The 24,025-nt window shown below is 50.0% G+C and overlaps 2 protein-coding genes across 3 annotated transcripts in view; one reads left to right on the forward strand and one right to left on the reverse strand.

Moving 5' to 3' along the window:
• NOS3 (nitric oxide synthase 3) overlaps positions 1-1,977 on the forward strand; it is a 95,114-nt gene extending 93,137 nt beyond the window's left edge. Inside the window, 1 exon segment of the mRNA XM_040431370.1 lies at positions 1,833-1,977. Coding sequence (XP_040287304.1) covers positions 1,833-1,934 — 102 coding nt within the window. The 3' untranslated portion in view covers positions 1,935-1,977.
• A 1,079-nt stretch (positions 1,978-3,056) lies between these two features.
• On the reverse strand, positions 3,057-20,572 carry LOC121000748 (autophagy-related protein 9A-like). Of its 2 annotated transcripts, XM_040431372.1 has the most exons (16): positions 20,409-20,572; positions 15,508-15,706; positions 13,900-14,036; positions 13,488-13,531; positions 13,091-13,155; positions 11,917-12,084; positions 10,709-10,850; positions 9,815-10,563; positions 9,460-9,613; positions 7,914-8,093; positions 7,364-7,609; positions 7,067-7,281; positions 6,664-6,772; positions 6,468-6,552; positions 6,185-6,323; positions 3,057-4,321 (listed from the first exon to the last, which is right to left on the reverse strand). In XM_040431372.1, the coding sequence occupies exons 3-15, from the start codon at positions 14,006-14,008 to the stop codon at positions 6,199-6,201; spliced, it is 2,391 nt and encodes a 796-aa protein (XP_040287306.1). In that variant the 5' UTR covers positions 14,009-14,036; positions 15,508-15,706; positions 20,409-20,572; the 3' UTR covers positions 3,057-4,321; positions 6,185-6,198. The 2 variants fall into 2 exon arrangements, with proteins under 2 accessions (XP_040287306.1, XP_040287305.1); XM_040431371.1 differs by lacking the exon at positions 15,508-15,706.
• Positions 20,573-24,025: the final 3,453 nt, after the last annotated feature.

Genomic DNA, 24,025 nt, shown 5'->3' on the forward strand with positions numbered 1-24,025 from the left:
ATGCACTGCAAGCAGTAACTGAAAGAGCTGTGAATGCAGCTCTGGATGTGATTAGAGTATAAGATATGATGTAAATCCATAAATGTTAAAGCTACAACTGATTGTATGTATCAGGCCTCATGCACACGACCGTTTTTTTTTCTGTTTACGGGCCTGTTTTTTGCGTTCCGTATACGGAGCCATTCATTTCGATGGGTCCGCAAAAAAAAAAACGGAATGTACTCCATATACATTCCGTTTCCGTATTTCCGTTCCATTGAAAGATAGAACATGTCCTATTATTGCCCGAAAATCCTGTTCCGTGGCTCCATTCAAGTCAATGGGTCCGCAAAAAAAAAAAAATGGAACACATACGGAAATGCATCCGTATGTCTTCCGTATCCGTTCCGTCTTTGCGGAACCATCTATTGAAAATGTTATGCCCAGCCCAATTTTTTCTATGTAATTACTGTATATGCCATACGGAAAAACGGAACGGAAAAATGGAACAGAAACGGAAACAAAAAACGGATCCGTGAAAAATGGACCGCAAAACACTGAAAAAAGCCATACGGTCATGTGCAGTAGGCCTCAGATAGAAGATGGAGGTGCCCAGGGGATGAGATTGTATACTGATTGGTCGAATTCTGATTGTTGATAGATGTATAGGGATTGGTAGGATCAGATTGGCGGTGGATGTATTATGATTGGTGGGATCAGATTGTTAGTGGATGTGCTGTAATTGGTCGGATCAGATTGGTGGTGGATGTATGACAATTGGTGGGATCAGATTGGTGGTGGATGTATGATTGGTGGGATCAGATTGGTGGTGGATGTATTATGATTGGTGGGATCAGATTGTTGGTGGATGTATGACAATTGGTGGGATCAGATTGGTGGTGGATTTATTGTGATTGGTGGGATCAGATTGGCGATGGATGTATAGTGATGGGTAGAATCTGATTGGTGGTGGATGTATAGTGATTGGTAGGATCAGATTGGTGGTGGATGTATAGTGATTGGTAGGATCAGATTGGTGGTGGATGTATAGTGATTGGTAGGATCAGATTGGTGGTGGATGTATAGTGATTGGTAGGATCAGATTGGTGTGGATGTATAGTGATTGGTAGGATCAGATTGGTGTGGATGTATAGTGATTGGTAGGATCAGATTGGTGGTGGATGTATAGTGATTGGTAGGATCAGATTGGTGGTGGATGTATAGTGATTGGTGGGATCAGATTGGTGGTGGATGTATAGTGATTGGTAGGATCAGATTGGTGGTGGATATATAGTGATTGGTAGGATCAGATTGGTGTGGATGTATAGTGATTGGTAGGATCAGATTGGTGTGGATGTATAGTGATTGGTAGGATCAGATTGGTGTGGATGTATAGTGATTGGCGGGATCAGATTGGTGGTGGATGTATAGTGATTGGTAGGATCAGATTGGTGGTGGATATATAGTGATTGGTGGGATCAGATTGGTGGTGGATGTTTTTTGTATCTATCTCCAAATCTGATGTCAATAAACACCTTCCACTTTCATCTTCCACTGATCTTACTAATATATTCAAAGAAATTGGTGAGAACAGATTGGAGAAGAAAGCAGCAGCACCCGCCGCCGCCTGGCAGAATCAGACTACAGCGGGCACATTAGATGTTTATTGAGGGCACATTTGTCAGATCAGATTGGAGAATTGTTCTTATTGGGTCTGTCCTATGGTTGGTAGGATGAGATTGGTGGCAGGTGTACGGTGATCTGTGAGATTAGATTGGTGGTGGATCTGCAATGTGTTGGGTGAGATCAGATTGGAGATGGACAACGTCATAATCTTGTTTCTTTGTCTGCAGGACCAGAACCGATACCACGAGGACATTTTCGGCATCACGCTGAGGACGCAGGAGGTGACGTCTCGTGTGCGCGTGCAGTCCATGTCCCTGCAGGAGAAGTGAGGGACGTGATGGCCGCACATAAGACGTGTTCACACTGGGAGATAAGCAGACACTACACACGCTTATTACATACAACTGATCGCATGATGGGGGCATAGAGCGACCAGGGGTCGCTGGCCAGTCACAGATCGGCCATACATTGCACTAGACCCTGCAGGCAGATAGCTGCGTCTCAGAGATAAGGCAGCCTTCTTCTCCGTAGCCAATCACAGCTTTGCTCTCATTTTCTAAAATATGGATGCTGATTGGCTGCTATGGGTAACAAGGATACAAGAGGCGCCTTGTACCTCATGCCTCCCGCCATTACCAGTCCATGTTATGTACAGTAGATACATGTGTGATGATGACGATTAGAGATGAGCGAATCTCAGGTCATGAAATTCCTTCACGCTTCGTTTACTGGTAAAAGGTGAATTGCGTTATGGATTCCGTTACCACGGACCGTAACGCAATTCTATGACGGAATGCATAACGGAATGTCTGTAGAGGCATTACGTTATTCATTCCGTCACAGTAGAAGTCTACGGGCTGCAAAACGGATCCGGCCCGTTTCCGTTCTGCATTCCGGCATAGAATTGCGCTATGGTCCGTGTTAACGGAATCCATAACGCAATTCACCTTTTACCAGTAAACAAACGCAATTCACCTTTTACCAGTAAACGAAGAGTGAACGAATTTCATAGCCTGAAATTCGCTCATCTCTAACGACGATGCTGCAGATTTACATTGTTTTGTCTTACAATCATTAATAAAGAGCAAATGTCAATTATCAGCAGAAACGCGGCTCCTGTGGGCGGAGTTAGTTTACGTGGAGTGGCGATTATTATGGATCACATGGCACTGTCGTCTTCTGGCGGTTCACATACTCATCAGCTGACGCAAATCTGTCCGTGCAGCAGTGGCGGTTCTGGCCCTGGACTTCTGCATGGACACAGTTGGGTGAATCAAGGATCCTCAGGGGCGGAGCAAGTCACTTCCACCCCCAAGGAGATTATCCACAATGATAGTACCAGGGATATTACCCATTTAATGATGCCGACCTGGTACCAGTGCCCCTAGGCAAAAAATAAATAAAAGCCCCCATCTACATGACGAAAAACACACCCAGACGCCATTACTATCTACAAGGATGTAAACATTTATTGCAAAATGAGCCATGCTGTAGCCTGCGTCTGCAGTGCATGGGGTTGGGGGGGGAAGGTCAGCTCCGCTGGGCACAAAGCCGCCTCGTCGTCGTCGATGGGCACAGCTTGGCACGGTTAGCAGATGGGGACAGGAGCCTTTCTGAGGTGAGTGCACACAGCATGGAGGATATGGATGTAGTCACTTGCTATATACAGATGGAGCAGACCCAGTGCATCAAATATCCCCTAAAGCACCAATGCTCTGAGCGGGGCTCCAGCCTCACAGAGGATGGTCGCCACGTCCACGACACTGTACGGGCAGATTACAGAGTACGTCACCTGCCGCCATTTCCCTCCGCACACCTCTCTTCCTGAGCAGCAGTGACCCCCCCCCCCCAGGGGCGCAGTATAATAGTGTTATTACAGGACGCTCCGGATCCTGTACTGACGTTTGTACCTTTAAGTCCTGAGGAGATAAAATGTACACGTTTCTCAAATAGGCAGGCGGCGCAGAGTACGTGGAGGCGGGGGTCGGCCACCGTCTGGCCTCGTGGAGACCCCTTTTAAGAAAAAACAACAAACATTCAGAAAGAGGAGGATCACGTCCATCTGTAGTGAATATGGACACCATGGATCGGTCTGCGGGTGCTGTTCTTCATAGTGTCCATGGAGCATGTGATGGCGCCCCCTAGAGCAGCATGTGAAATGTGTTTGGCGCAGCATTGCCGAGATATGAATGCGGTTCCTCTGCCGTCGACGGGCAGCTCCCCACCCCGGTACAAAAGGCACTTCTGAAACGCACGTCCTGGCGTCCGCCATTGAGATTTAGCACCACCCGGCAGCCGTGATGATGTCGTCGTTGATGGCGGGGGGCTCTGCACACCTTCAATGAGGGGTCGTGTTATGGCAATGATGGTGGTGAAATCATCACTAAGCAGCAGGAGGTTCCCACGAAGCAGTGGGCGGGAGGCTCTGAAGGGCCACGTCCTGGGGGTCGAGGTTCTCGGGGACAATAGATAATAACACTGTAAGAAATCTCCGGATACACGCGGCGAGTAGCTTATTCAAGTCACTGACAAATACAGACGCTGCCCCTTTAAAGAGGAGGATGTGCACACAGGACCCCGTAGAGTACAGCGAGTATCACAAAACGTCCCCCCGGCCACTGTCATCAAAGCCAAGCACACACCAATATCTTCTGAAATCACTGACGGGGGGAAGGGACCCCAATACTGCAGCCCAGGTACAAATGTGAACAGGGACCTGCAAAAAAATATATATGAGGGATGTGCTGCTGATCCGGTCGTGTGATACAGTCTGCTGAGCTGTGTATCTAATCCTCTCCTGTGTGATACAGTCTGCTGATCTGTGTATCTAATCCTACCCTGTGTGATACAGTCTGCTGAGCTGTGTATCTAATCCTATCCTGTGTGATACTGCCTGCTGAGCTGTGTATCTAATCCTACCCTGTGTGATACAGTCTGCTGAGCTGTGTATCTAATCCTATCCTGTGTGATACAGTCTGCTGATCTGTGTATCTAATCCTACCCTGTGTGATACAGTCTGCTGAGCTGTGTATCTAATCCTATCCTGTGTGATACTGCCTGCTGAGCTGTGTATCTAATCCTATCCTGTGTGATACTGTCTGCTGAGCTGTGTATCTAATCCTGTCCTATGTGATACTGTCTGCTGAGCAGTGTATCTAATCCTACCCTGTGTGATACAGTCTGCTGAGCTGTGTATCTAATCCTATCCTGTGTGATACTGCCTGCTGAGCTGTGTATCTAATCCTATCCTGTGTGATGCTGTGTATCTAATCCTCTCCTGTGTGATACTGTCTGCTGAGCTGTGTATCTAATCCTATCCTGTGTGATACTGTCTGCTGAGCTGTGTATCTAATCCTATCCTGTGTGATACTGTCTGCTGAGCTGTGTATCTAATCCTGTCCTGTGTGATACTGTCTGCTGAGCTGTGTATCTAATCCTATCCTGTGTGATACTGTCTGCTGAGCTGTGTATCTAATCCTGTCCTATGTGATACTGCCTGCTGAGCTGTGTATCTAATCCTATCCTGTGTGATACTGTCGGCTGAGCTGTGTATCTAATCCTATCCTGTGTGATACTGTCTGCTGAGCTGTGTATCTAATCCTATCCTGTGTGATACAGTCTGCTGAGCTGTGTATCTAATCCTGTGTGATACTGTCTGCTGAGCTGTGTATCTAATCCTATCCTGTGTGATACTGTCTGCTGAGCTGTGTATCTAATCCTGTCCTGTGTGATACTGCCTGCTGAGCTGTGTATCTAATCCTATCCTGTGTGATACTGTCTGCTGAGCTGTGTATCTAATCCTATCCTGTGTGATACTGTCTGCTGAGCTGTGTATCTAATCCTATCCTGTGTGATACTGTCTGCTGATCTGTGTATCTAATCCTACCCTGTGTGATACAGTCTGCTGAGCTGTGTATCTAATCCTATCCTGTGTGATACTGCCTGCTGAGCTGTGTATCTAATCCTATCCTGTGTGATACTGCCTGCTGAGCTGTGTATCTAATCCTATCCTGTGTGATACTGTCTGCTGAGCTGTGTATCTAATCCTGTCCTATGTGATACTGTCTGCTGAGCAGTGTATCTAATCCTACCCTGTGTGATACAGTCTGCTGAGCTGTGTATCTAATCCTATCCTGTGTGATACTGCCTGCTGAGCTGTGTATCTAATCCTATCCTGTGTGATGCTGTGTATCTAATCCTCTCCTGTGTGATACTGTCTGCTGAGCTGTGTATCTAATCCTATCCTGTGTGATACTGTCTGCTGAGCTGTGTATCTAATCCTATCCTGTGTGATACTGTCTGCTGAGCTGTGTATCTAATCCTATCCTGTGTGATACTGTCTGCTGAGCTGTGTATCTAATCCTGTCCTGTGTGATACTCCCTGCTGAGCTGTGTATCTAATCCTATCCTGTGTGATACTGTCTGCTGAGCTGTGTATCTAATCCTATCCTGTGTGATACTGCCTGCTGAGCTGTGTATCTAATCCCATCCTGTGTGATACTGCCTGCTGAGCTGTGTATCTAATCCTGTGTGATACTGCCTGCTGAGCTGTGTATTTATCCCCCACCCCCCGACTCACAGGAGTCCTGTGCGCTAGCTGCTTGCACTGCTGCTTGTGCTGTGTCCGGCGGATGCCGCCTGTAGAGGGGTCCTCTCTTCTATCTCCTGTTCCTCCACCCAGCCACCGAGACGCAGACCCCGATACCCGGACCGACTGCCTGCAGTGTGGGAAAAGAACATTTACTATAGAGCTGAAAACTGCATCGGGAAGGAGTGATGGGTGGGGGGAGGCAGGGGAGGGGGGGGGGGGGGGGGACGCCAGCCCATTATAGTATTACATGAAATATAGACATAACATATACCTGGGGGTTGTCTTTGATGCGGTGACATGTCTGCTGCCTGCCACATCCCTAGGGGGCGCTGTGACGAGCCTTGATTCTGATGTACCTGAAATCACAATAATCCTGACATTACTCAGCCTCCTACTGACACTGAGGGGCACTGGCTGGAGCCAGGCATGGACTCCGGTCATGTATGTAAAGAGCCGTGTAGTCTTACCTCATGCATGTAAATTGCATGTAGGCTCATCTCCGCAGATGCAAACTCTAAAGCCAGCAGGGACGAGCGAGAGATGCTCTGGATCTCGGAGTCGCTGGGAGACATGACGCTGACAGGGAAGACCGGATCGTTAATTACAGTGCAGAGAAAATAATCATTAATAAGTCATTATTACAGGGACTACAACCCCCAACATCTGACAAACCGAAACCAAGCCTCATCAGCTGCAGTATTCCTTGTGGTAGCGCAGTACAAGCTCCTGGCCTCCAGGTGGCGCTGCATGCACAGGATCTCACTTTCCTGCATCTGGACTGCGCCCCACAGAAAACCCGCAGCTCCAACCGTACACCGTTTATATTCTTATTGTACCCTTCTACGGGGGATAGGCTGTGGGGTCACTGACCTCTGCTGCAGGACAGTCCGGTCGCTGTTGTACAGAGAAGTATTAGAGTGCATCCCATGTGGGCGGCCGGAGATCTGCGACGCGGACAGAGATGCCAGGACACTTGCCGCAGCAGATGCTGTAGTGGTGGGCTGGGCAAAGCGGCGGTCTCGGGTGGGTAACCCGCTGGCGGTCAAGACCGGATGTACCAGGACACTGGCCAGCAAATTATCAGGCTAAAGTGGGGTGAAACAGCAGAATTAGCAAAACCCGAGAAGTTTATGGCGCTGTGGGCGGAGCTAAGAGGACAGTACTGACCGCGGTCCCAGACTCATTAGACAAGATGGAGCTGCAGATGGGGGCCTCACACAGAATCTGCTGGGCAGGGGGGGCATTGGCAGCGTCTTGGTGAACCTTCTCCTTAACGTGGCCAATGAACATGGAGCTCTCCAGCGGGGGGTGCCACTGCGGGTTCGTGATCGCAAAATGCATCAAGGACAACTCTGTCTTCCCGTTCTCCGCCTGCTGGTACACGGAGGCCTGAGTCTGCCCCTCCGACATCCACTGTGGGCAAGACAAAATGGCGCAAGGGGAATAAAATGGGCCAACATATTGCTGTCATGCATCTAAAAATAATATATATATAATAGAATATATATATATAAATAAAAGACTCCCGTTTTGTGCATACAGCTCCTATGAAAACTAATCTGATCCTGGAGTCAGCCGTCTTCTGGTAGAGAGGGCAGAAGCAGGAAATCAGACCGTGGAGACACATAGGTTTGTATACAGGCTGTAAACAATGGGTTGCAAAAGTGTTCACATCCCTTAGAGTGAAGCCGCTCCGCCTCGCCCCGTGATTGGTCACCTGTGGGTTTCCATGTTTTCTGATGTCCATCTGGGCAAAAGAGCAGATATCCCCGACCCCCACGACCTCCACAGAAAAGTTCCGGAAGAAGTCGATGATCTCCAGGGACTTGTGACGCAGGGAGAAGATCAGGATGAACGGGGTGATGATCGGGCTGAGGAGCTCTTCTAGGATGAAGACCTGGAATAGCAGAGACGGGAAGAGGAGGGTATAAAGCCCCCAATATAAACCAGGGCCCCCCAAACCCATCCAATAATAACTAAAATATACAGCATCTCACTGCAGAACCTAATACTACACCACTACATATGACTACAGAACCTACCCCACACGACGCGACTACAAAACCTACCCCACACGACGCGACTACAAAACCTACCCCACACGACGCGACTACAGAACCTACCCCACACGACGCGACTACAGAACCTACCCCACACGACGCGACTACAGAACCTACCCCACACGACGCGACTACAGAACCTACCCCACACGACGCGACTACAGAACCTACCCCACACGACGCGACTACAGAACCTACCCCACACGACGCGACTACAGAACCTACCCCACACGACGCGACTACAGAACCTACCCCACACGACGCGACTACAGAACCTACCCCACACGACGCGACTACAGAACCTACCCCACACGACGCGACTACCGAACCTACCCCACACGACGCGACTACCGAACCTACCCCACACGACGCGACTACAGAACCTACCCCACACGACGCGACTACAGAACCTACCCCACACGACGCGACTACAGAACCTACCCCACACGACGCGACTACAGAACCTACCCCACACGACGCGACTACAGAACCTACCCCACACGACGCGACTACAGAACCTACCCCACACGACGCGACTACAGAACCTACCCCACACGACGCGACTACAGAACCTACCCCACACGACGCGACTACAGAACCTACCCCACACGACGCGACTACAGAACCTACCCCACACGACGCGACTACAGAACCTACCCCACACGACGCGACTACAGAACCTACCCCACACGACGCGACTACAGAACCTACCCCACACGACGCGACTACAGAACCTACCCCACACGACGCGACTACAGAACCTACCCCACACGACGCGACTACAGAACCTACCCCACCCCACACGACGCGACTACAGAACCTACCCCACACCACACGACACGACTACAGAACCTACCCCACACCACACGACACGACTACAGAACCTACCCTACACCACAAGACTACAGAACCTACCCTACCCTACACAAGACTACAGAACCTACCCTACCCTACACAAGACTACAGAACCTACCCTACCCTACACAAGACTACAGAACCTACCCTACCCTACACCACACCACAAGACTACAGAACCTACCCTACACATGATTACAGAACCTACACTACACCAACTGACAAGACTACAGACCCTACAATACCCTACTGAGCACCACTACATATGATTGCAGAACCTACACTACACCACATAAGGCCACTACATATGTCTGTTGGACCCACACTTTCCAATACAAGTCTACTTACCGCCTTGTACTGGAAGAGCTGTGCCAACTCATCGCGGGTTTCCAGCTTGTGGGCATGCCCCTGCCAGTGGTCCGGCATGTAGTGTATATGGGCGAGGACACACTGCAGCAGCTGCTCCGGGCACCACACCATGTGCTCGTCGGGGATAAACGACCTGCATGCAGAGGGATGTTAGTCAGGCCTCCTGCCATGACCATATCCGTTTTGTGGTCCACAAATCACGGAGCCACAAAATACGGATGCGGTCTGTGCGCTTCCCGCAATTGTCACGGGATCCACTGTAACAAAGCCTATTCTTGTCTGACTATAATTTTTGGGCCATTTACCACCAATCCTCTCCTGTACGGCCACTCACCTGGCTACAGTCACCAGCACCCCGAGGACGGTAATGGCGGTCAGTATGTGCTGGACGGTCAGCACATCTTCATCGTACACAGTCAGCGCAATGAGGACGGCCAGCAGGGACCCCGCGAAGAAGCCCACATTCTTGGCGGCAATGGCCAGCAGCGGTGAAGCGAAGGAGTTCATGTACTTTGTGGCCGGCTTATAACCGCGGCTCAGCCGCGTCTGGAGCTCGTGCGTCAGCTCGTTAAAATGCCGCAGGTAGAGTCGGCCGTAGAGCGACCACCGCCTGGCGCCCAGACTGCCCGGCTCCCTCTTAATGACTTCAGTGTAGCTGAAAAAGGCATAGAGGATCTGCCAGACCAGTATGAAGGGGCACAGAAAGAGGTTGGCCAGTCCGAGGAGGAGGATGGTGCGGCTCAGCTCCTGGGCGAGCTCCAGCCTCTGCCCTGGACGCTTGTACTTGGGCTGAAGGCTCCATTTGTTCTGGAAGATAGACCCCGGGCCCCAGAAGAAGAGAAGCTCCAGGTTGTACTTGAGGCCCTGGCTGAGGAACGTGACCTCCCCGACCAGAGGAAGGCAGAAGCGAACAGGCAGGAGGCTTTTGTTGATCATGGCCACCATGTAGTTCTTGAAGCGCAGGATGCGGTGGTAGATGTCCAGCTCGGTCAGCTCCTTCTTGTGAACGCACATGGGCTGCTCTTTCTGCAGCGAGATGAGACGAGCCTGGACCTCCTGCCAGGAGAAGTTACACAACTCGTCCTGCAAGACAAAACAGGGCTGATGAGGGGAAGGAAACGTAGAACAGAGCCGAGGAGAACCCGGCCTCACAACAACCGCTGCAGGTCTGCCAAAACCCAACCAAGCCCCGACCCAGCTGCAATCATCTTCTCCAGATGTTACTCACCGAGGGGATTTTTAGGGCTCGGACGTAGAACTTTCGGATCTCCCAGTAACTCAGCAAATTACAGAACATCTTGACGAGACGGTAAAGCCAAAATATGGCCGCCATGACCAGCAGGAAAATGATCCAACCGCTCTCCTGGATCCTGGGTGTAAAATGGGGACAAACGACAGACAGAAAATAATGATCATAAGAGTCAGTGTACATACATTACTTATCCTGTATTATACTCCAGAGCTGCACTCACTATTCTGCTGGTGCAGTCACTGTGTACATACGTACATTACTTATCCTGTACTGATCCTGAGTTACATCCTGTATTATACTCCAGAGCTGCACTCACTATTCTGCTGGTGGAGTCACTGTGTACATACATTACTTATCCTGTACTGATCCTGAGTTACAGCCTGTATTATACCCCAGAGCTGCACTCACTATTCTGCTGGTGCAGTCACTGTGTACATACATTACTTATCCTGCACTGATCCTGAGTTACATCCTGTATTATACTCCAGAGCTGCACTCACTATTCTGCTGGTGCAGTCACTGTGTACATACATTACTTATCCTGTACTGATCCTGAGTTACAGCCTGTATTATACTCCAGGGCTGCACTCACTATTCTGCTGGTGCAGTCACTGTGTACATACATTACTTATCCTGTACTGGACCTGCATTAGATCCTGTGTTATACTCCAGAGCTGTACTCACTATTCTGCAGGCTTTTGAGCTGAAATCTCTCAGCATTCCCAGCTTGTTCAGTTTCTGTACAGTGCTTACTAGTGATCTGCATTCTGGGAACAGTTATCGTACCCCATCTTGCCGACCATTTAGCAGTCAGCAGCACTTTAAATACAGCTCTGGGTGATAACGCTAGATGGTATAGAATTATTTATGATGGGGCTGCTGATATTTTGTTACTGTCCAGGAAGAAGCTGAATTATACATGAAAAACGTACACCGAGGGTGAACCAGCAGCACAGCGACTGTCCGAGCCGTGCCCAATACCTGCATGGGGTGCTCAGAGTGTTAAGGGGTTAATGAGCCAATGAGGCCCAGAGCGGCAGGACACAATCAGATCAGTCAGCAGCAGCTTGTTGACCGTTTCCAGGGAGCAAAGTAACAGTGGTAAAGACGGCGGGTTTACATTACTGGACTGTGCGGCCACTAGTGGAGAGCAGCGGCGCCTGAGTCCTGAGCCGAGCACCTACCTGAGGGCGCACTGCTGGGCGGGCAGAATGGCGTCGGCCAGGGTCACCTTGTTTCGGTCAGGACTGACCCCTGAGTGCGTGTGGTTGACGGGTTTATTGGCAAAGAGGACGTCATATTCCACACAGCGGAAGAGGAAGGTGGTGAACGTGACGACGAACAGGAACTGGCTGCAGGGAGGGAAACGGGGGCAGCGGTTATACAGGGGGGGCCCGGGAACGTCAGGGAGGGAGGGGGTTAATGGGGGATCAGACGGCCACAGCCAGCAGTACCACACAGGAGAGGATTAGATACACAGCTCAGCAGGCAGTACCACACAGGACAGGATTAGATACACAGCTCAGCAGACAGTATCACACAGGATAGGATTAGATACTCAGCTCAGCAGACAGTATCACACAGGATAGGATTAGATACTCAGCTCAGCAGACAGTATCATACAGGACAGGATTAGATACACAGCTCAGCAGACAGTATCACACAGGAGAGGATTAGATACACAGCTCAGCAGACAGTATCACACAGGACAGGATTAGATACACAGGTCAGTCAGCAGACAGTATCACACAGGATAGGATTAGATACACAGCTCAGCAGGCTGTATCACACAGGACAGGATTAGATACACAGCTCAGCAGACAGTATCACACAGGACAGGATTAGATACACAGCTCAGCAGACAGTATCACACAGGACAGGATTAGATACACAGCTCAGCAGACAGTATCACACAGGATAGGATTAGATACACAGCTCAGCAGACAGTATCACACAGGACAGGATTAGATACACAGGTCAGTCAGCAGACAGTATCACACAGGATAGGATTAGATACACAGCTCAGCAGACAGAATCATGCGGATTAGATACATAATATCACGCGGATTAGATACATTGCTCAGCAGACAGTATCACGCAGATTAGATACACTGCTCAGAAGACAGTATCACGCGGATTAGATACACAGCTCAGCAGACAGTATCACACAGGACAGGATTAGATACACAGCTCAGCAGACAGAATCATGCGGATTAGATACATAATATCACGCGGATTAGATACACTGCTCAGCAGACAGTATCACGCGGATTAGATACACTGCTCAGCAGACAGTATCCTGCGGCTTAGATACACCGTAGGGTCTGATATAATCGGCACAGAATGCTTTCTACTTACACAAGTTCGAAGAAGTCGGAGAGCACCATGCAGGTGAAGCCATTCTTCTGGTGGAAGTGGTAGATGTGCAGCGAGTGGTCAAGGAAAGGTACCAGGACCGCCAGCAGGGGGCGTCAACACTACGGCTCCATCAGCACATGATGACGAGGACGTGGCGGTGTCGCCCCCTCTATCGGCCATGTCTTATTGTCACCACCTCCCCCACCTGTCACCCATCTGTCTCTCAGGAGCCTGGGAAAGATGGGTGACCACTGACCGCCCCTCTAGAATCTAGTCCCAGGCTGATGTTCACCGAGATGTTACTGGGAAACCTCTGCCTACAATCCTCCACCCACAACCCAGTCACCAAAACATTAGCTGCAGCTTGTGTGGTAACCAGTGTCACAGGAAAGGATATCTTGGTGAAGAAGTTATCCAAGTTCTTAATGTGATGCCAGGAGTCTGGAAACCGAGAAAGAACAGAAAGATTAGTGGATCCGACACCAAACCTGCGCCGGGCCCCCCCACCAGACGGTCCCCTGTGGCTGACGGACTCTGGGCCCCTAAGCACCAGAATTGGCATCTCTTTCTTTGCGGGTTTTTCCATTGTGTAATTCATTGCATTCCTATGGGCCTTAGAGGGGATGTCCAGGATTACACTGCACATGGCCTCTTTCTTCTAGAAACAGCGCCACACCTGTCTACAGGCTGTGCCTGGTATTGCAGCTATTGAGTGTTCCTTTAAAAGAGTTTATAGGGGTCCTCTCTACTCTATGATGTCATCAATGAAGCAGAGGGGACCTATAATTGAAGTTGCGGGAGGGACCTACCTTTGACGGCTTCTGGGACGTGCACCAGTAGGTCCTCCTCCCCCGGGGGCGAATCCTCCTCAAAGTCTTCTAACCTCTGATACTCTCGGTATTGTTCCTGCGGCTCCATCCTCAAGACATCGCCGTCTCCGGATCAGCTGAGAACACAAACATCACCAGGGGTTATCCAGAGAGCCATCGCGCTCCACTCACATCCAAAGCTGCATTCACAGTTTGCTGGGTGCCAATGTGCATAGAAACCAAATTACGGCTGAGACCCCCCACAATGCACCAGTACGGACCCCGGACCAGCAGGAGACGCGAGGACGGGGCCAAAAACAAGCCAGAGGGTTTCTTATTGCAGCTCTGGATGTGATGGAGTCCAGTTAAATCATTGGTCAGCGACCCTTCAGAACCCCAGGGGTCGTGAAACTACAACTCTCAGCATGTACGCCGGCTAAGCTGTTCTTGGAAAGCTCCTAAGAGTCAATGAAGCATGCTGGGAGTTGTAGTTTCATAACAGCTGGAGGTTTCTGCCTGGACAGACACTGGATGCAGCTCTGGATGTGACTGGAGCCTAAAATCTGTATTAAACCAGCAAAGGATTGAGGGAAATGTGATGTCAGTGCAGCTCTGGATGTGACTGGAGTACAGGACATGATGTAGCGTGGTGACCCCGTGACAACGTGCAGGTTGTAGGAACCGGAACCATCGGAGCGGCCCGATCCCGCAGATAAGCCGACGTAAACAGGGTTATTCTTAGCTTTTCCCGGAGATGTGCGAGCAGAGCTTCCCCTGGCAGAAGGCACATGGTGTCCTGGCCCGGAGCCTGGTGACACGAGCCACGTGCGTCTGCGGATAAACAAGTGACGTAGAAAGTGTCACCCCGGCTCCCAGACCTTAAAGGGGCGCTCCACAATGGTATAAAGAAGGTTTATTGAAGACAGCACGCCACTTGTTCACCATCAGGACCCTCCGCGGCCCATGTGTGGTGTTCACGTCAATAAACTTTATTTACACTTCTTTTAATGAACATTTCCCCATATATCAAAAGGAATGAGATTTAGGACAAACTGGGCGACGACCGTTATGTCCACCGTTACCAAAGTGGGGGACCCCCGACTCTCCTACACTCCTGAACAGACGGCAGAGAGCAGCGTCATGGATGGATCTCATCCTCAAAACATTTCACATGTATTCTCTCTAGTCACATCCAGAGCTGGCAACAGGAAACTTGCAGGATTCTTAATGCAGCTTTGGATGTGTTTGGAGTAGAAGACATGAAAAAAAAAAATCAGGATCAGTACCAGGTAAGTAGAGCTTATAATTTACAAAGTCACACACTGAAGCAGGTCCACGGTGCCACCACTGTGCCCTGAAGAGGGCACCTGCAAAAAAAATAATTAAAAAAAATATATAAAATATTCACCCAGAAAATTCCCATATTCCGAAATCTGACCAGTGCTGGTCCGAAACAGGCAAAACTGCCCGATCTAGCAGGTAAGTGTTTTATCCTCAATGCCATTCGGAGCTCCGATTCCCTCATAGTAAGCTGACCAATGGGGCGGGATCACTCGCTCGGCGGTGGGCACCGACATAAGACCTATAGGTCATGAAGCTCTGAGTTACCTGCCAGTCTCTGCGTCTCGTGTTCTCCGCCCGTCAGGCCGCCCGCTGATGTCACCCGTCTGCACCGAGCCCGGGTGATTACAATCAACGATTCAGGTGCTGCCCGAGGACAACAAGCAACAAGCTCCGCCCAGGGCACAGCGGCCAATCACAGCAGTGGGAATAATTATACATCCGGCGTCATCCGTGCTGGAATTCCCTGTATATTACGTATACGTGTGTATAATAACACCGCCATACCACACAATACGTGAAGAGCAAGCACATAATAACATCCCGTTACAGAACCGCCACAGGTCAGAGTGCATGTCTGCCGTGTGCTGGAACCAGAAACGTACAAGGCTATCCTCTGAGACAACGATGGAACCGACCACGAGGCTATCCTCTGAGACAGATGAATCCCACCACAAGACTATCCTCAGACAACGATGAAACCCACCACAAGGCTATCCCTGGAGTTAACGATGAGACCACCCACAAGGCTATCCTCTGAGACAATGATGAAACCCACCACAAGGCTATCCTCTGGGACAAAATCGAATCCCACCACAAGGCTATCCTCTGAGACAACAATGAAACCAACCACGAGACTATCCCCAGAGACAACGATGAAACCCACCACAAGGCTATCCTCTGAGACAACGATGAATCTACCACAAGGCTATCCTCTGAGACAACGATGAATCTACCACAAGGCTATCCTCTGAGACAATGATGAATCCCACCACAAGGCTATCCCCCGAGACAACGATGGAACCTACAACAAGGCTATCCTGAGACAACGATGAAATCTACCACAAGGCTATCCTCTGAGACACAGATGAGATTCCCACAAGGCTATCCTCTGAGACAATGATGGAACCCACCACAAGGCTATCCCCTGAGACAATGATGAAACCCACCACAAGGCTATCCTCTGAGACAGATGAATCCCACCACAAGACTATCCTCTGGGACAACAATGAAACCAACCACGAGACTATCCCCAGAGACAATGATGAAACCCACCACAAGGCTATCCTCTGAGACAACAATGAGACCCCCTCCCCCCCACCACAAGGCTATCCTCTGAGACACAGATGAGATTCCCACAAGGTTATCCTCTGAGACAATGATGAATCCCACCACAAGGCTACCCTCAAATGCCAGAACAATGTTATATTGAAAAAGTCCCAAATCTAGAGCGAATAATATTCTGTGGACCCTATAGATTATATATGACTGGTGTCATGGTTACAGCGGGCCCCTGGATCACACGTGTGACTTTGGTGTCGCCCTCTAGGCTATCACCCGCTGGTATGTGGGGTGACTGCATTCATACATATCTGAGGGAGCACTTCACTGATAATTAGCAGGTGACTCAATGAGCTGCGTACCGGAGACGGCGGCCGTCTATACAGATCTTATCAGGGAGCCCAAGTAAACACAGGGGCCCCACACACAGGGCTCAGGGATGGTCTGCAAACTGGTCCAGTGGAAAAGGAGAGGAGTTTGGGGTTCACAAGACAACCACCCGTAAAGCTAGTGGAAAGACGACAGGGCACCCTAAGGGGGAGGGAGGAGGTGGAAGGGTTAAGTGACATGGGGCACTTCCGCTGTGATGGGCCCCGAGGGGGCACTTCCGTGACAAGGGGCCATAACTGGGGGCACTTCTGCAACAAGGTGCCCTATTGGGAAAGGGGGTGCTCCCTGCACAGCGGCCAGGCGTAGACCCATAACCTTACTAAGGTTGTTTTGGGGTCCAGTATACCATGGCTTCCCCCCGCCCTCCTTCTAGTTTACAGAGGGGGCGCTACGGGAAGGGGTCGTCCAGTTTAAAGGAGGTCTCCTCTTGCCTTTATATTCCCCCGTTCCCTGGGGTCAGAAGGAGTAAACAGCAGTGAAGTCAGATACGAGGCCGCCCCCCCCCCAGTTATGTAAGGTCGGGTGTGGTCCTCCACCCCTAGCCCAGCAAATGGGCCAGAGCTCACGTTTCATCACCACCACCACGTCCCAGGAGGCTGGAGTCACCCCTGAGTCACCCAGCGTCACCCACAGGCTGTAAACACAGGGTGGAGGAGGTGAGAAGCTGAGCTATGCGGACACTTACAGCTACCTACCCAGCTGTCCTACACCGCCGCGTGACATCTCATAGGATACGAACCGACGGTCAGGAGAAGCTGGGTGACCACCCACCAAGCAGCAAAGAGAAGCTATAGGGGTCCACATGGCTCAAGGTCACGGCCATGGGCTTCAGGACCCCACTCTAGGAGCCTGTGTGGCTTGGCAGAAACAACCCGGGGGCCCATATGGTCTAGCAACAATGCTATGGGGGCCAATATGGCTCAGTGATATGGAGGCCACGTAGATCAGTGGAAGCACTATTGGGCCCAAGGGCCACATAGCTTAGCAGCGACGACATGGTGACTTGGTAGTTCAGAGATACCACTTTGGGGGTCCATGTGGTACAAAGGCAGCTGCGTAGCTTTGCAGCACTATGGCGGTGGTGTGGATCAGTGGTACCTCTATGGGGGCTCATGTGGCTCAGCGGCACCACTACGGGGGCTCATGTGGCTCAGCGGCACCACTACGGGGGCTCATGTGGCTCAGCGGCACCACTACGGGGGCTCATGTGGCTCAGCGGCACCACTACGGGGGCTCATGTGGCTCAGCGGCACCACTACGGGGGCTCATGTGGCTCAGCGGCACCACTACGGGGGCTCATGTGGCTCAGCGGCACCACTACGGGGGCTCATGTGGCTCAGCGGCACCACTACGGGGGCTCATGTGGCTCAGCGGCACCACTACGGGGGCTCATGTGGCTCAGCGGCACCACTACGGGGGCTCATGTGGCTCAGCGGCACCACTACGGGGGCTCATGTGGCTCAGCGGCACCACTACGGGGGCTCATGTGGCTCAGCGGCACCACTATGGTGGATACTATTGGGGCACGCTCACCGCCGCCGGTCTGTGGCCCTTCACAGGTATTTATAACAGGAGCGGAGGAAATGCTGAGGCTGGAATAATAACAGGTACCATAATAGCGGCAGGTTTGGCGGCGGTGATGTCTCTACCCGACCCGTTCTGCCTGCCGCCTCCCCAGGCTGAGCTCTGAATCACCCCGTGATCTCACCCAGGAGTCTCAGCACGGAGGAGCCGTGTCACACCTCACACCAACGAAGAGCGCCCCCCGACTGGAGCCGCTAATTCTACACCGCTTCCCGGGATCAGGAGACTGCCTGAAGGAGGAGGGTTCACCCAGCGGCCACAGGCTTAGATACAGACGGTATCACACATGATGGGCTTAGACACACGGCTGATTATTCCTCATAGACTGAGATCTGTGACACACGACATTCACCACCTTCCAGGCGCCTCTCCTGACATTGTAATAATACTGCCAAATAACCAGAATACCGACATATAGTGTTCATGTATCACAATAACTAAGGAACCGAGTCACACAGCGCACTAATAATACCGACACAAAGTCCAAGCAACACCGACCTGACAGATCCAGCCACAGAAAGCCCTGGAATAATACATATAGAATCACATCCTGTATTATACTCCAGAGCTGCACTCACTATTCTGCTGGGGCAGTCACTGTGTACATACATTACTGATCCTGTACTGATCCGGAGTTACATCCTGTATTATACTCCAGAGCTGCACTCACTATTCTGCTGGTGCAGTCACTGTGTACATACATTTCTTATCCTGTACTGATCCTGAGTTACATCCTGTATTATACTCCAGAGCTGCACTCACTATTCTGCTGGTGCAGTCACTGTGTACATACATTACTTCTCCTGTACTGATCCTGAGTTACATCCTGTATTATACTCCAGAGCTGCACTCACTATTCTGCTGGTGGAGTCACTGTGTACATACATTACTTATCCTGTACTGATCCTGAGTTACATCCTGTATTATACTCCAGAGCTGCACTCACTATTCTGCTGGTGCAGTCACTGTGTACATACATTACTTATCCTGTACTGATCCTGAGTTACATCCTGTATTATACTCCAGAGCTGCACTCACTATTCTGCTGGTGCAGTCACTGTGTACATACATTGCTTATCCTGTACTAATCCTGAGTTACATCCTGTATTATACTCCAGAGCTGCACTCCCTATTCTGCTGGTGCAGTCACTGTGTACATACATTACTTCTCCTGTACTGATCCTGAGTTACATCCTGTATTATACTCCAGAGCTGCACTCCCTATTCTGCTGGTGCAGTCACTGTGTACATACATTACTTATCCTGTACTGATCCTGAGTTACATCCTGTATTATACTCCAGAGCTGCACTCACTATTCTGCTGTGAATACAGGAAGTAATGTATGTATACAGCTCTGCACTGTTGGGTGCAGTGTATGGACTTCTAGACTCTCCTGGATGATGAGCCTTATCCCCCTCCCCCGCTCTGCAGTCCTGATTAGAGAACAGTTGCTGACTGACCCTCCGCACACCTAACAGCGCCCCCCATTGCTCCATTAATGCCATAGCGCTGTACATATGATAAGCGGTGCACATACAGACAAGTGCACTAATCATATACAAGAAGGGGTACAGACTGGTACAGAAGGAGAGAGGGCCCTGTCCGCGAGGCTTACAATCTACATGGTATGGGAGAAGGACACAGTAGGTGCGGGTGAAGCTGAACAGTAGACTGGGACCTCCCGGCCTCTATACGGTCTATAGATATAATGACCAGGTCAGAGGTCAGCGATCTCCCGGCCTCTACAGTGTTATTACCAGGGCGGGGGTCGGGCATGGTTATACATGTATGCAGATGTCGGGGCTTGCCCTGTGCTGACCTCCAGTCCACATTCCCACCGTGCACTGGGATTTCGGGGCTCCAGTCCCTTCTGTTAGGCCCCTGTAATGTCCCCGCGGGGCCCCTGTCTCACCTTGTCCCAGTCTGTCGGGGGCTCCTCCTCATCACATCCTGCAGATTCTGCCCTATGTCCCTGGATCAGTGGGGGGCCCCGGGGCCCTGTGCCGGCTGTGTTGTTGCTGGGCCCTGCTGCTTTGTGCTGTCCCAGCTGCTGAGTGCGATTAGGAGGGGGCAGGATCTGAGGCCTCCCCGCCCCCTGCCTGTAACCCTCTCCCTGCCAGAGAGCTGCACACAGCAGACTGAGGCCTGCAGAGCATCGCTCCACACCTGACTCCTGTCACTCCTCCTCTGTGACACCTGTCACCCAGCACAGCTCCTGCTGAGCCAAGTATCTAATCCTATCCTGTGTGATACAGTCTGCTGAGCTGTGTATCTAATCCTGTCCTGTGTGATACTGTCTGCTGAGCTGTGTATCTAATCCTGTCATGTGTGATACTGTCTGCTGAGATGTGTATCTAATCCTATCCTGTGTGATACTCCCTGCTGAGATGTGTATCTAATCCTATCCTGTGTGATACTGTATGCTGAGCTGTGTATCTAATCCTATCCTGTGTGATACTGTCTGCTGAGCTGTGTATCTAATCCTGTCCTGTGTGATACTGTCTGCTGAGCTGTGTATCTAATCCTATCCTGTGTGATACTGTCTGCTGAGCTGTGTATCTAATCCTATCCTGTGTGATACTCCCTGCTGAGCTGTGTATCTAATCCTGTCCTGTGTGATACTCCCTGCTGAGCTGTGTATCTAATCCTATCCTGTGTGATACTGTCTGCTGAGCTGTGTATCTAATCCTATCCTGTGTGAAACTGTCTGTTGAGCTGTGTATCTAATCCTATCCTGTGTGATACTGTCTGCTGAGCTGTGTATCTAATCCTATCCTGTGTGATACTGTCTGCTGAGCTGTGTATCTAATCCTGTCCTGTGTGATACTGTCTGCTGAGCTGTGTATCTAATCCTATCCTGTGTGATACTGTCTGCTGAGCTGTGTATCTAATCCTATCCTGTGTGATACTGTCTGCTGAGCTGTGTATCTAATCCTATCCTGTGTGATACTGTCTGCTGAGCTGTGTATCTAATCCTGCCCTGTGTGATACTGTCTGCTGAGCTGTGTATCTAATCCTATGTGATACTGTCTGCTGAGCTGTGTATCTAATCCTGTGTGATACTGTCTGCTGAGCTGTGTATCTAATCCTATCCTGTGTGATACTGCCTGCTGAGCTGTGTATCTAATCCTGTCCTGTGTGATACTGTCTGCTGAGCTGTGTATCTAATCCTGTCCTGTGTGATATGTCTGCTGAGCTGTGTATCTAATCCTATCCTGTGTGATACTGTCTGCTGAGCTGTGTATCTAATCCTGCCCTGTGTGATACTGTCTGCTGAGCTGTGTATCTAATCCTGTGTGATACTGTCTGCTGAGCTGTGTATCTAATCCTATCCTGTGTGATACTGCCTGCTGAGCTGTGTATCTAATCCTATCCTGTGTGATACTGTCTGCTGAGCTGTGTATCTAACCTTATCCTGTGTGATACTGTCTGCTGAGCTGTGTATCTAATCCTGTCCTGTGTGATACAGTCTGCTGAGCTGTGTATCTAATCCTATCCTGTGTGATACAGTCTGCTGAGCTGTGTATCTAATCCCATCCTGTGTGATACTGTCTGCTGAGCTGTGTATCTAATCCTATCATGTGTGATACTGTCTGCTGAGCTATGTATCTAATCCTATCCTGTGTGATACTGTCTGCTGAGCTGTGTATCTAATCCTATCCTGTGTGATACTGCCTGCTGAGCTGTATATCTAATCCTATCCTGTGTGATACTGTCTGCTGAGCTGTGTATCTAATCCTATCCTGTGTGATACTCCCTGCTGAGCTGTGTATCTAATCCTCTCCTGTGTGATACTGTCTGCTGAGCTGTGTATCTAATCCTCTCCTGTGTGATACTGTCTGCTGAGCTGTGTATCTAATCCTATCCTGTGTGATACTGTCTGCTGATCTGTGTATCTAATCCTATCCTGTGTGATACTGCCTGCTGAGCTGTGTATCTAATCCTATCCTGTGTGATACAGTCTGCTGAGCTGTGTATCTAATCCTCTCCTGTGTGATACTGTCTGCTGAGCTGTGTATCTAATCCTGTCCTGTGTGATGCTGTCTGCTGAGCTGTGTATCTAATCCTGTCCTGTGTGATACTGTCTGCTGAGATGTGTATCTAATCCTGTCATGTGTGATACTGTCTGCTGAGCTGTGTATCTAATCCTGTCATGTGTGATACTGTCTGCTGAGATGTGTATCTAATCCTATCCTGTGTGATACTCCCTGCTGAGATGTGTATCTAATCCTATCCTGTGTGATACTGTATGCTGAGCTGTGTATCTAATCCTATCCTGTGTGATACTGTCTGCTGAGCTGTGTATCTAATCCTATCCTGTGTGATACTCCCTGCTGAGCTGTGTATCTAATCCTGTCCTGTGTGATACTCCCTGCTGAGCTGTGTATCTAATCCTATCCTGTGTGATACTGTCTGCTGAGCTGTGTATCTAATCCTATCCTGTGTGAAACTGTCTGTTGAGCTGTGTATCTAATCCTATCCTGTGTGATACTGTCTGCTGAGCTGTGTATCTAATCCTATCCTGTGTGATACTGTCTGCTGAGCTGTGTATCTAATCCTGTCCTGTGTGATACTGTCTGCTGAGCTGTGTATCTAATCCTATCCTGTGTGATACTGTCTGCTGAGCTGTGTATCTAATCCTATCCTGTGTGATACTGTCTGCTGAGCTGTGTATCTAATCCTGCCCTGTGTGATACTGTCTGCTGAGCTGTGTATCTAATCCTATGTGATACTGTCTGCTGAGCTGTGTATCTAATCCTGTGTGATACTGTCTGCTGAGCTGTGTATCTAATCCTATCCTGTGTGATACTGCCTGCTGAGCTGTGTATCTAATCCTGTCCTGTGTGATACTGTCTGCTGAGCTGTGTATCTAATCCTGTCCTGTGTGATATGTCTGCTGAGCTGTGTATCTAATCCTATCCTGTGTGATACTGTCTGCTGAGCTGTGTATCTAATCCTGCCCTGTGTGATACTGTCTGCTGAGCTGTGTATCTAATCCTGTGTGATACTGTCTGCTGAGCTGTGTATCTAATCCTATCCTGTGTGATACTGCCTGCTGAGCTGTGTATCTAATCCTATCCTGTGTGATACTGTCTGCTGAGCTGTGTATCTAACCTTATCCTGTGTGATACTGTCTGCTGAGCTGTGTATCTAATCCTGTCCTGTGTTATACAGTCTGCTGAGCTGTGTATCTAATCCTATCATGTGTGATACTGTCTGCTGAGCTATGTATCTAATCCTATCCTGTGTGATACTGTCTGCTGAGCTGTGTATCTAATCCTATCCTGTGTGATACTGCCTGCTGAGCTGTGTATCTAATCCTATCCTGTGTGATACTGTCTGCTGAGCTGTGTATCTAATCCTATCCTGTGTGATACAGTCTGCTGAGCTGTGTATCTAATCCTCTCCTGTGTGATACTGTCTGCTGAGCTGTGTATCTAATCCTCTCCTGTGTGATACTGTCTGCTGAGCTGTGTATCTAATCCTATCCTGTGTGATACAGTCTGCTGAGCTGTGTATCTAATCCTC

This window comes from Bufo bufo, chromosome 5 (assembly GCF_905171765.1).
Source record: "Bufo bufo chromosome 5, aBufBuf1.1, whole genome shotgun sequence".
Classification (NCBI taxonomy): Eukaryota; Metazoa; Chordata; class Amphibia; order Anura; family Bufonidae; genus Bufo; species Bufo bufo.

What these genes read in the sequence shown, in the direction of transcription:
- LOC121000748 (XM_040431371.1), bottom strand. Translation starts at nt 14,008, where the DNA reads ATGGAGCCGCAGGAACAATACCGAGAGTATCAGAGGTTAGAAGACTTT. An exon ending in TCCGACTTCTTCGAACTTGT is followed by an intron (nt 12,085 to 13,090) that starts GTAAGTAGAAAG and finishes CCCTCCCTGCAG; the next exon opens with CCAGTTCCTGTTCGTCGTCA. An exon ending in GAAAACATGGAAACCCACAG is followed by an intron (nt 7,610 to 7,913) that starts GTGACCAATCAC and finishes TCTTGCCCACAG; the next exon opens with TGGATGTCGGAGGGGCAGAC.